This window comes from Poecile atricapillus, chromosome 3 (genome assembly GCF_030490865.1).
Source record: "Poecile atricapillus isolate bPoeAtr1 chromosome 3, bPoeAtr1.hap1, whole genome shotgun sequence".
Classification (NCBI taxonomy): domain Eukaryota; kingdom Metazoa; phylum Chordata; class Aves; order Passeriformes; family Paridae; genus Poecile; species Poecile atricapillus.
The window spans coordinates 87,393,510-87,405,576 of NC_081251.1; the positions used below are offsets into that span (position 1 = coordinate 87,393,510).

The 12,067-nt window shown below is 44.7% G+C and overlaps 1 protein-coding gene across 1 annotated transcript in view; it reads right to left on the reverse strand.

The window, feature by feature from the left end:
- Positions 1-774: 774 nt before the first annotated feature.
- The window catches only part of LOC131577472 (endogenous retrovirus group 3 member 1 Env polyprotein-like), a 41,580-nt gene continuing 30,287 nt past the window's right edge, over positions 775-12,067 (reverse strand). The window contains exons 2-3 of the mRNA XM_058835362.1: positions 10,146-10,417; positions 775-4,753 (exon numbers count right to left, since the gene is read on the reverse strand). Of these exons, the coding sequence (XP_058691345.1) occupies positions 2,133-3,185 (1,053 nt within the window). The 5' untranslated portion in view covers positions 3,186-4,753; positions 10,146-10,417 and the 3' untranslated portion in view covers positions 775-2,132. The remainder of the gene's footprint in view (positions 4,754-10,145; positions 10,418-12,067) is intronic.

Below are 12,067 nucleotides of genomic sequence, written 5' to 3' on the forward strand. Positions count from 1 at the left end.
TACATAATTCTAAATCCATAATTTGAATATCCTTTGGTTTTCCCTTTTTGAGAGTGAGGCGCTCTGACTTCACAGTTTGGTTGCTATTGCTGTGGCACATAAGACCTCAGAGATAACAGGCATGTGGTAAAGCTGCTTGTCCTGATGTTTCCTGATGCACATTCAGCAGATCCATAACACAAAGCAGGTGGCAAAATCCAAGGGAAGAGCCACAAAGGCAGTAGGTTCCCAGGCAGGTGATCTTTGCAAGCCTCTTCTCATAAGTACAATGTAAAATAACCCTTAGGTATGCTACTATAAAAATTAAGCAGCAGTGGTAAAGTCAATAGAACTGTATCAGTTCATACCAGATAAAAATATGGCACTTTCTAGAAAACTATATATCAGCAGTATATAATCAACTAATTGCAGACACAGGTTTCCAAAGAATCCCTGTCTCAGGAAAAATGCAAAGTGTCTTTTCATGTGTTACAACGAAGTAGATCCAATATGTACCATTAAAGTTGATAGCAAAAATATTTGCAAAAATGGAAAATCATTAAATTTCTCAACTCATCCCAGGGCTAACTCAGTCACTCCTTCCCCGATCTCTGCACATCTACTGGTATGGATCTTGTCAAATACCTGAAATCATGAAACTAAAGCAGAGGAGAACAACAGAAACAACAGCCAGCATCCCTCTTAGTATTTAAAGATGAGATGTATTTTCCAACAAGAAAAGTGCCAGAAACACAGAACTGATCCTCTAACAAGGCAAAAGGAGACTAGAGAGACAACAAAAGTCACTTCCATTAAATCCTGCCTGTTAACAATGGCTTAGTATAAAATTAGCATACTCCTGAATGGGCCATTGACCTGAGGGTGTGGATATTTACCCGTTTACTATTGTAGTAGTGCAGTGCACCATGAAAGTTCAAAGTGGGCAGCTGCCATTGTGGATCATGGGATGCATTAACTTGTGTATTCAGTTTGCATTTATTTTAAATATTGTGGCCTCTCTGCTCCCCTTTCTACGTGTTATAAATGGGGTAGCAAAATAAGGTTAATATAAAAAGCAATTTATTATAAAACAATTTCAATCACAAGCAACGAGAGAAAAAACCACAATAAAATAAATCAGCGCAGTGCCGGGTGGACAGGGGTCTATACCCAGAGGTACAGATTTTCCCAAATCCACGAAGGAGGGATCGTAGTCCGGGGTTTTTATAGGGATTTTCGTATCCTGAGGCAAAACCCAGAGTAAGCACTGTCCAACAAAGAGTCTAGATGTGCGGTTGAATAGATTTCCCGGATCCGTCAAGCTGAGTCAATAGTCAACTGGGCAGAGTCCTTTCACATGCGAATGGTCCTGGGTGCCTTCTGATTGCATCTTCTGGGTGGACTCCCGGGGTGGAGTGTCCAGGTCCAGTGCGAAGCAGATGGATATCTCAGTCAGGCTACTCTCATTGTCTGACTTGATTGCTCGTGTCCTGCTCTTTATCTTGGGCTGATAAGCGTCGTCGTGGATCGTTACCGCCTGAGTGGATCGTTACTGCTTGACTCGGGAAGGAATCTTTAGATCATACATTTTATATCTTTACATTATTATAAATATAACATATATTTCTTTATTCTCCTTCACGAATTTTTATCCAATGCCACATTTATCACAGTCCCCCGCCTAATAATTTATCACATTAAAAATTCTCTCATTCATTCATTCTCAAATGTTATCTCATTTATTTTCATTTCCAATGGGGAGGCCTGGGGACTTTTTAACAACATTCGTCCTCCTCCCAGTCCTTTAGAGAATCCTCACAGTACCCTTGAAAAGGGTAATCCTTTTTATTTCTATTTTCAAATTTCTTTAGGGCTTCAACTGCCTTCCCGTTTTCTCTTTTCTCTTCTAATTTCATTAGTTTAGATATTTAAGAGAAAGGAGTAGGCTTCCCTTGGTCATTTTCTGGATCAATTGGGAGGGCAGCGATCTGCATCCCTTGAACAATGGAATGAATTAACCTGATGAAACAGGGAATCAGGCATGGGAGGAAAATGATTCCTGCAATTGAACAAGTTATGAAGAACACCAACTTTTTCCACCAAGCTCTCTGTCCAAATATTTGGTCCCACCAAGAGGCTTGTAGAATAGAATTCTACTTTTGGACTGGCACGTGTGCCACTTTCTTTATTTCAGCGGCTAGTCCCTTTATTGTCTCCCCATAGTCATCTATCTCCATACAACATTCTGATTCATTGTACTTACCACACACTCCTCCTTTCTCGGCTAACAAGTAGTCGAGGGCTAATCTGTTTTGATATACAAAAGCTCTTATTTGCGAGTGTTGCTTTGCCAGAAGTTCTAAGGCTTCTGAGGTGTGGTTGGAGACTACTTCCAGCACTGCCTGCAACCTAATAAGCCTGTTGAGGAGGTAAATAGGTGTTCTATAACCCCAGCTGCCATCATTTGCCCAAGTGGCGGGCCCATAATACTTAATGATTCTCTCAGCAGGCCACTCTTCTTCTCCCCATTTTTGACTGCCTCCGGTCATTGGTAATTCTCGTTTTAATTCTCTTTTATGTCTATTCAATGTCTCAAAGAGGGGAGCTCCTAGCAATTTGCTTTCTGTTCTAGGTAAGGTGAAGAAAAAGGGCCTGATTATTCCTAGGGTGCAGGACCCCTTCCATTTCCTGGGGAGCTCGCTATATGCTTTCTTCCCACATATCCAGTAGATGCCGTCGGGAGCTTTCCACCCTATATTCGTTTTTGCGGGATCATCCCAATATTTCTTTAGGCCTTCTAGTGCATGGAAGGGATTGGCCCCGGAGTTTTTGTACCAGCATAATTTAATTAATTCAACCCATTCGCAATGATTTTCCCGGGTGCGACCCCAATAGCCCGCGGGTGGTTCAGGTTGCCAGGTCTTTGACTTAGTGTCAGAATTCACCGTGAGGGTGGTTATACACGGGGTATAACCCACTAAGTCAGTGAACTCCTTCCCTTCTCTGCTAATGCAGACAGTGCCAATTCTCTGGTCAATTGCCCATCCCTCAGGTCTTTGTGTTGTTTTTGACATTTTTGATCCCTCCCATTTTAGGAGTTGTTCTGGGGTGAGTCCCTCTCCCTTCCAAGGCCACCTTTCGGCCGATTTTAAACCGCCACAGATCCAACAGTTAGACAAACCTAATTCTGTTGCTATTTCCTGCATTAGGTCAATAAAGAGATTTTGGTTGGGGGCTGGTAATCCTCAATCACTGTACTGTTTTTCTAATTGTTCATAGTGTTCACTAAGAGACTTCAGTCTCTCTTGTTCTAATCTTTTTTTCCTGATTTCTACTTCTCGCCTTTTTAACTCTTGCGTCAGTTGTTTTATTTTACTTTCAGGATCCATCCCTTCTTCATCTTTTGAAAAGCAGAATATTTGCTCGAATTGTAAACAAATTCGGTCATCATCACTTTTTAATAAATCAAGGATTATTGGTTCATTGTTAAAGGATGCTTTTTCCTCATGTTTTAGGTTTTTGCCTTCCCAGTACAATTTTCCCCCCATAGTACACGTTTTTAATTTTGCTTTATCATAACACAAAGGGTTGACCTTATAGTATGCCAGAAAAGTGGACTGTCTTTTTCGTCCTATCCATACAGTTTTATTACACTGGCCACAGGTTGGAATCGGAGGAAGCATTTGAACTTCTCTTTTATATATGAAGTGGGAAGCTTTGGTCTTTCCTCCTATAGGAGTCTTTGACTGCCCGTCCTTAAGACCTGCCCCTGAATGGTAACACCAGACCTCCCCCTTCAATTCACAGAGACCATACCGAGTACCGTTAGACAAGCAGAACCCTTTTTGTTGTCCTGGAGGACAGTCAATTATTTGTTCGGTATTTGTGGCAGTTAGGCACTGCTCACACTTCCCCAGGGGACGCTCCCCCGGAGGTAACTCAGGAATTATTCCCTTGGTCAAGCACACGGCTAGACTCAGGACAGTCAGGATTCCCCACCGGCGTACCCCTCTGCCTCGCCCTTCGTCCGTACAGAAATATACGGCGGGGACTACCATCTTCTCGGCAGCAAGGATATTCTTCAGGGGCCCTTGTAGTCCTAGTGGCATACCTTCTCTTGAAAGTAGCCCACCGAGACAATTTAATCGTATCTGTCCTACACGGTACTTTGACTGTCTTTCGGCACTCGATCGCTAGTGCTTCTGCTTTGGCATCTAATTTTCCTTTTATCCCCTTTTGGTAAATCAGGTACCACTCAGGAGAGTCAAGTTCTAAAAACCCTGCCCGGGTGGCAAGTGTTAAGAGACGGCTAGTCTCTTCCTGTTCCTTGTTCAGACAACCGGTACACAATCCCTTGGGCCTGTACCCTCCCCAACAGTGGGTTACCCAAATTTGTTTACAATAAGCGCACTCAAAATGTATAAAAGGAAAACAATCACAATCTGGGTGATTGTCTTCCAACTTATCTGGTCCTCACTGGTCATTTGTGGTGACGCTGAAGCTTAATTTTCAGCTCTCCTGGAGGGGTGGTGACTTTCCACTTGGAGGTGTTGCAATCCTTGACCTTTTTCACTCTGGATGAATGTGTCCAGCCCCTTTCTGCAGTCCGAACAGCAGTGTCAGTGGTGAGGAGAATGAGGAACGGTCCTTCCCAGTGTGGGGTGAGGGGAAGCTCTTTCCAAGCTTTGATGAGGACTTTATCCCCAGGCTGTATCTGGTGTATCGCGAATCCCAGAGTGGCACTTTGGAGAATAAGCCCTTGCTTTCGAAGGTCCTGTAAATTTTTGTTTATAGCAATGAGATATGGTTGTATTTGCACATCCTCCACTCGGGGGTGTCCCACCGGCATTCCATGTTTGTATGGCATCCCATATAACATTTCAAAAGGGGACAGACCCATCTCAGAGTGAGGCATAGTTCTTATATTTAGCAGAGCCAGGGGGAGACATTTAATCCATGACATTTTTGTTTCTAGCATGAGTTTAGACAATTGAGATTTAAGTGTTTGGTTCATTCTTTCCACCTGTCTTGAACTCTGAGGATGCCAAGGGGTGTGGTATTGCCATCTAATACCCAGAGCTTCTGAAATTTGTTTAATAATTTTTGAAGTGAAATGAGTTCCTTGATCTGAGTCAATACAATCTACTATCCCATACCTGGGAATGATTTCTTCTAATAAAATTTTTGACACCGTTTGGGCTGTGGCCCTTGCCCTGGGAAAGGCTTCCACCCAGTGTGTTAGTTTATCAACTATTACTAATAAAAATTTATATCTACCAATTTTTGGTAACTCGGTGAAATCCACTTGGATCCTTTCAAATGGTCTGTATGAGAGAGGACGACCTCCCCAAGCAGTTTGTTTAGATCTGGATCGATTCACCTTTTGGCAAACCACACACCCCTGTACCTCTTGTTTAGCAAGTTCAAAGATCCTCTTGCACCCAAAAAACTTCAGAAACTGTTCGGCCAGTGCCCAAGTTCCCCAATGGGTCTGTTTGTGTAACCTTTGCAATATTTTTCTTGCCGTTCCCCTTGGAATTAATTCCCTCCCATCAGGTAACCACCATTTTCCCGTTCCAGGACTCCCCCTATCTTCCTGAATTCCTCAATCTCCCTCTCAGAAGGGAGCACAGGGATTTCAGGCGATTCCTCCGGGGTTACTCCGGGAATGCTTACGGTGAGCAGAGCTGCTCGTTTTGCCTCTTTATCAGCTAAATTGCTACCTCGGGTTTGAAACTACAACCCCGTCTGGTGTCCTTTTACATGGACAACTGATATTTCTTCCGGTTCTCGGACAGCCTCTAGAATCTGTCGGATTATTTCCCCATGGATTAGGCCTTTTCCCTTAGCATTTATCAATCCTCTTTCCTCCCAAATCTTTCCAAAAGTATGTACCACCCCGAAGGCATACCGTGAGTCTGTGTAGATGGTCCCCCTCTTTCCTTTCAGCCTCCAGAGGGCTCTTAGGAGAGCATAGAGCTCCCAAGCTTGTGCAGACCAGCTTGCTTTCAAGGGGCCTGCTTCTACAACTTCTCCTGATGCACCATTTATTATTGCATATCCCGACTTTCTCTTTCCCTCAATAACTTTCGAAGATCCATCTATAAACCACTTCTCTCCCTCTTCTAACTCCTGATCCTCTAAGTCTGGTCTTATTCTAGTCTGCAGCTCCACAGTCTCAGTACAATCGTGTAACAATTTTTCTGGAGGTTCGCCAAACAGGAACTGAGCAGGATTTTGTGCAGAAGTGGTTTTTAATTCTAAACCAGGTGAGCTGATTAAAATGGCTTTATATTTCAGAAGCCTGGAATCAGTCAGCCACTTCTCTGCTTTTTGCTGCAAGATGTTTCTCACATCGTGGGGAGTGTAAACTACCAAGGGAGCTCCAAAAGTTACTTTCTTAGCTTCTCCCACTAACAGAGCCACTGTTACAATTGCCTGTAAACACGTAGGCCAACCCCGACTAACAGGATCTAAGATCTTTGAGAGAAACCCTATAGGCTTCTTTTTTCCTGCCCATTCCTGGGTCAGGACTCCCTGTGCTGTTTGTCCACACACATCTACAAACAACTGAAATTCTTTATTTGTATCTGGTAGAGTTAGTACGGGGGCAGTTATAAGAGTATTTTTCAATTTCTGGAAATTAGACTCATCCTGTTCAGTCCACTTCAGCCTGTCAGTGTTCAACCTTTCATATAAAAACTTCACTTTCTCACTGAAACCCTCAATCCACTGCCTGCAATATCCCAAGAGCCCTAAAACTTGTCTAATTTGTCTTTTTGTTCTCGGTGCAGGCAACGCAAGGATGCCTGCCACTCTCTCAGGGTCCAATTTCTTTTTCCCTTGAGATATCCAATGTCCTAGGTATTTTATTTCAGGCTCTGTGAACTGCAGCTTGGATTTTGAGACTTTCAACCCTTTCTTTCCTAAAAAGTTCAACAAGGCAATTGTGCTTTTCTTCACACTTTCCTCAGTCGGTCCAGCTAACAACAAGTCATCTACATACTGCAAAAGCTTTGTCCCGCTCTCAGGAATAAATTGGGTTAGCAACTGTTCTAAAGCCTGCCCGAAAAGGTTCAGAGACTCCACGAACCCCTGGGGGAGGACCGACCACCTTAGCTGCTGCTTCCGGTTTGTATCTGGGTCCTCCCACTGAAATGCAAAATAATTTCTACTCCTTTCATCCAGAGGGCAAGTCCAAAAAGCATCTTTCAAATCAATCACACTGTACCACACATCTTCAGGTGAGAGTTTATTTAGCAAGGTATAGGGGTTGGCCACCACTGGGAACCTAGTCCGGGTCCTAGCGTTCACAGCTCTTAGGTCCTGGACCAATCGGGAGCTGCCATCCGTCTTCTTTACAGCCAGGATGGGGGTGTTATGTTGAGACATGCAAGGTTCTAAAGTACCCCCTTTTAGGAGGTCATCAATTACTTGTTTCAACCCCCTTCTCCCCTCCATCAGGATGGGATATTGTTTAACCCTTATAGGGTCCTCAGGGTTCTCGATTTCTATTTTGATAGGTTTGATATCTAACTTTCCTACTTCTCCTTTTGAATGCCATACTTCAGGGTTAATCTCCTCCTCGTCCTTAGGAGTCAGCCTAAATATTTTCACTACCAATTCAGAATTTTTAACAATGATATTAATTCCTAAAGCGACAATCATGTCTCTTCCCAACAAATTATAATCTGCTTCTTCTACGAATAACAGATTCCCTAAGCAAATTTTATTTTCCTATTCTATTTCTACATCCTTTATTACGGGCACTTTGAAGGGGTCCCCCTTTGCACCGATTACAAAAACTTTTTCTCTGCTAGCCACACATCCATACGGCAATTTCTGCAGGGTACTTCTCTCCACCCCAGTATCCACAAGAAAACTTACCTCCTGTCGTTGGGGGCCCACCTTTAATTTTATCAAGGGCTCTTTGGATGTTCCGGTCCCCAAGTTAAAGAGCCCCCGACATCCCTAATCCTCTTGAAAAATCTTCTCGTCCTTTATTCTTTGTCTACAGTCCCGCCAAATGTGTCCTACCTGTTTACAGTAGTAGCATTCAGGTGGTTCTCTCCGTGGGGTCGGGGCTGCCCTGTAAGGACCTCGGGGTTTTCTGGGCAGTGTTTTAAACTTACCCTGTGCCTGCTCCTGTTTCTGGACTTCCTTTACTGCAGCTACTAAAACCTTAGCTTGCAATTTCTGCTTTTCATCCTCCCTCCTCAGGTATACCTTTTGAGCTTCCCTTAGGAGCTCCTGGAGGCTTTTATCTTGCCACCCCTCAATCTTTTCTAATTTTCTCCTAATGTCCTCCCAAGATTTAGCAACAAATTGTGTTTTTAACAGAACCTCCCCACAGGAGAGTTCGGGTCAGTTCCAGAGTAGATCTGCAAACTTCGCCGTAATCTCTCGATCCATTCCGTGGGTGATTCCTCTTTCCCTTGACACTCTCCAAAAACTTTGCTAATATTCTGGCCCCTAGGAACCGCTTCTCTTATACCTTGAATAATTATGCTCCTCAAATCTACCATGTTCCGTCTGCCTTCCTCCGTCTGTGCATTCCAGCTTGGGCTTATGCTAGGCCATTTCTGGTTGCCTGGTATCCCCTGTGGATTGCGTCTGTCCCAGTCCCTGATACCAGCTTGTTTAATCATTTCTCTTTCTTCCTGATTAAACAATGATCTTAGGATTGCCATAAGATCGTCAAAGGTATAAATACTACTCCCTAGAAATTCATCTAACCTCTCAGCCACACCAAAAGGATCATCCAACAACCGCCCCATCTCTTTCTTAAATGTTCTTACATCGCCGGTGTTAAGGGGTACATTCACAAATCCGATCACTCCCGGGGCCGTCGGCACTTCCCTGAGAGGGAACAACCGGTGCCCTTCTCCACTCTCTCCCCACTCATCACTCACCATTCTTGCTCTCAAACGGGTTCTACTTGCGGGAGGGGAGCTGGTGATTGTGAGTTGTCTCCCCTTTATCAATTGTGGGAACTCCACCGCCACCCGGTTGACGAGAGGGATCCCCTCTGTTATATGGGGGGGTCCCAGTTGTGGCGACAGGACCGGCAAGGGCGGATGGAGTGATCCTCAGCCTTGCGCAGGAGAAACCTCCGAAGAGGCTACTGTGGCTATGGTGTTTGCAGGCGGGGATAAAGGGAGGGCTGCCGGCATAGCTGCTGGCGCCAAGTCTCCCGCTCGGGATGTATGCATCTCAGCGGGTTGGTCTCAGGAGCCTGAAGGTGCTGAAGGCACCACTTGATCTATTGAGGAAGGCTCAGCCGGTCCATGATATGGGGGTGGTAAGTGATCGAGAGGTTCCCAGGATTCAGCTCTCGACTCACGTTTTTCTTTTTGTTTTATCGGGAATAGCCCTACTCTGGCATTTAACCAGAGTTTAGCATATTCCTTTTCCTCGGGATCCGAGGGGACTTTGTTCTCCACATAGGAGAGTAATTCATTACATGTCCATTTTTCGAATGTGCCTAACACTGGCCAAGTGAGGTGATTTCTCAATTCTTGTCCTCCCCAAACCTCCACACAGTAATGAATCAGTTTTGCCTTGGATTTTCCCATTCTCTGGGGACAATCTTCCCAGTGTTTTAACATCCAGCCCAAGGAGCTTTCTAGTGGGATGTCTAGTGATCCCTCCCCCTGATCAGAGGGGCTTTTCCCTGTGGTCTTCTTCTGAAGCTTACTCTTTTTCTGCCCCATATTTCGTATGTATAGAATTTCTTACCAGTCTTTGACTCCTCTGTGAGTCTGTTTCTGTTTCTGCGATGTGACTTTTTCGCGCTTACCCGAGGAATCAAACTTTGCCAATACTCACCCTTCAGCGAGCTGAGCTGAGGTCTCTTGTAATCGGCACCTTGATCCTCTTCCGGGCCTTTACCTTGATCCGTTAACTAAAAGGGTTTACCAGTTCCCGAGCTCAACAGGACGTATCCTTCCCCTTTTAGCCCCTTGTGATCAGTCCCCCGAGACGCCCTTTCGTCTCAGGTTTTTACAACCGTGTTGAGAAAAAGCTTTCAAATCAAATCGCTTCCTTCGCGGCCGGCCAATTCCCTCACGGGAGGATGGAAACGCGGCCTTGAAGCCACACTCGCTTCGTGATCAGATCACGTCTCACACACTCGCCCGATCACCCACTCAACCAGCAGTACTTACAGCTATTTTCCTGCGTGGATGTCTTCGTGCACAGCAGACTTTTTACGAAGGAAACCAGCCGCGGCTTTTCCGAAGGCTCCGTGCCTTCCTGAGCTCTCTGCTCTGGATCCATTTCCCTTTTATTGTGGTTTATCTCAGCCTAAATTTAGTTCGGATGTCGGAACGAGCTATGTGGGTTCTCAACTCACCAGGCCGCCAAAATCAGCGGGGGTATCCGTCCTGGGAAGTGAGATTCCCCCGCAGTTTCTCCGATCCGAGTCACGGCACCAAATCTGTTATAAATGGGGTAGCAAAATAAGGTTAATATAAAAAGCAATTTATTATAAAACAATTTCAATCACAAGCAACGAGAGAAAAAACCACAATAAAATAAATCAGCGCAGTGCCGGGTGGACAGGGGTCTATACCCAGAGGTACAGATTTTCCCAAATCCACGAAGGAGGGATCGTAGTCCGGGGTTTTTATAGGGATTTTCGTATCCTGAGGCAAAACCCGGAGTAAGCACTGTCCAACAAAGAGTCTAGATGTGCGGTTGAATAGATTTCCCGGATCCGTCAAGCTGAGTCAATAGTCAACTGGGCAGAGTCCTTTCACATGCGAATGGTCCTGGGTGCCTTCTGATTGCATCTTCTGGGTGGACTCCCGGGGTGGAGTGTCCAGGTCCGGTGCGAAGCAGATGGATATCTCAGTCAGGCTACTCTCATTGTCTGACTTGATTGCTCGTGTCCTGCTCTTTATCTTGGGCTGATAAGCGTCGTCGTGGATCGTTACCGCCTGAGTGGATCGTTACTGCTTGACTCGGGAAGGAATCTTTAGATCATACTACATTTTATATCTTTACATTATTATAAATATAACATATATTTCTTTATTCTCCTTCACGAATTTTTATCCAATGCCACATTTATCACATACATTTCATTTTTTAAAGTTTGCCTTAGTGGGTGTTAGCAATTTTTCATTTTTGTATTGGTTTTGGGTGTGGTGGAAGCCAAACATACTTATCTGCTATTGTTCCACTAGTACTGAACTACATTACCAGTGATATGGGCTACAGGGGCTTTGCTTAGTCAGGGTAAATCAGAGTGATTTCAGAGAAATGCATGGAGTCAAGCTCAGATTGCACAAATCACTCCAAAGTCAGGGGAGGAACCGGGTCATATAGCAGACAGCAATCTAAAACCTAGATTTGAACAGGTGTTAGTTGACCCTTCTGCCATGAAGAACGATCAGAAAAAGCACCAGGGGAGGATGAATGGGAATGAATCCTGAAGGAGCTGCAGGCATGAGAGCCCTGGTTCTCTGAGAAGTCCAAGGACTGCAAAAGCATACAGCAGCCTGCAGGGTTGCGGGCTATTCCCATGCCAGCCCTTGGGGGAGTACAGCCAGGGCTGGCCTTGGGCAGCATCCAACAAGAGGTTTAGGTGTTCCCTAAAGAGTGGGGCTAAGAAGGTTCCAAGGAGGAGGTAAAGTTGACTTTGACAGCTTTGAGGAAAATATCAAGGCAGTTTTTGAGGTGAAATGAGGGGAAAGCTAGGAGACAGGGAAACTTGGAAAGCAGCAGTTGCAATATTCATCAAAATTTAAGTCACATATGGTTTAAAAATGAAGGCATAACTTCTGAGCTATGAGTATCACTAGGAAAGGAGACAGGCAATTCAGTACACAGGGAGTTTCAAAGCCCTGTGTTTTAGGCTAAACAAACTAAATATTAACAGGAGACACTGACATGAAGTTGGCTTTTATAAGGAAGAACTTTCCCTTCCTCCTCCCAGCATGGCAGCAAGCCAAGCTGAAAGCCCATGACCAAAGGTCAGTCAGCGCTCCTGAATCTCACTAGTTATCAGGATCTCTGCTGGAAACAAATGCTTTCACACTGCAGTTGAGCACGTTTATAAGGGCTGATGAAAGCTACATTTCAA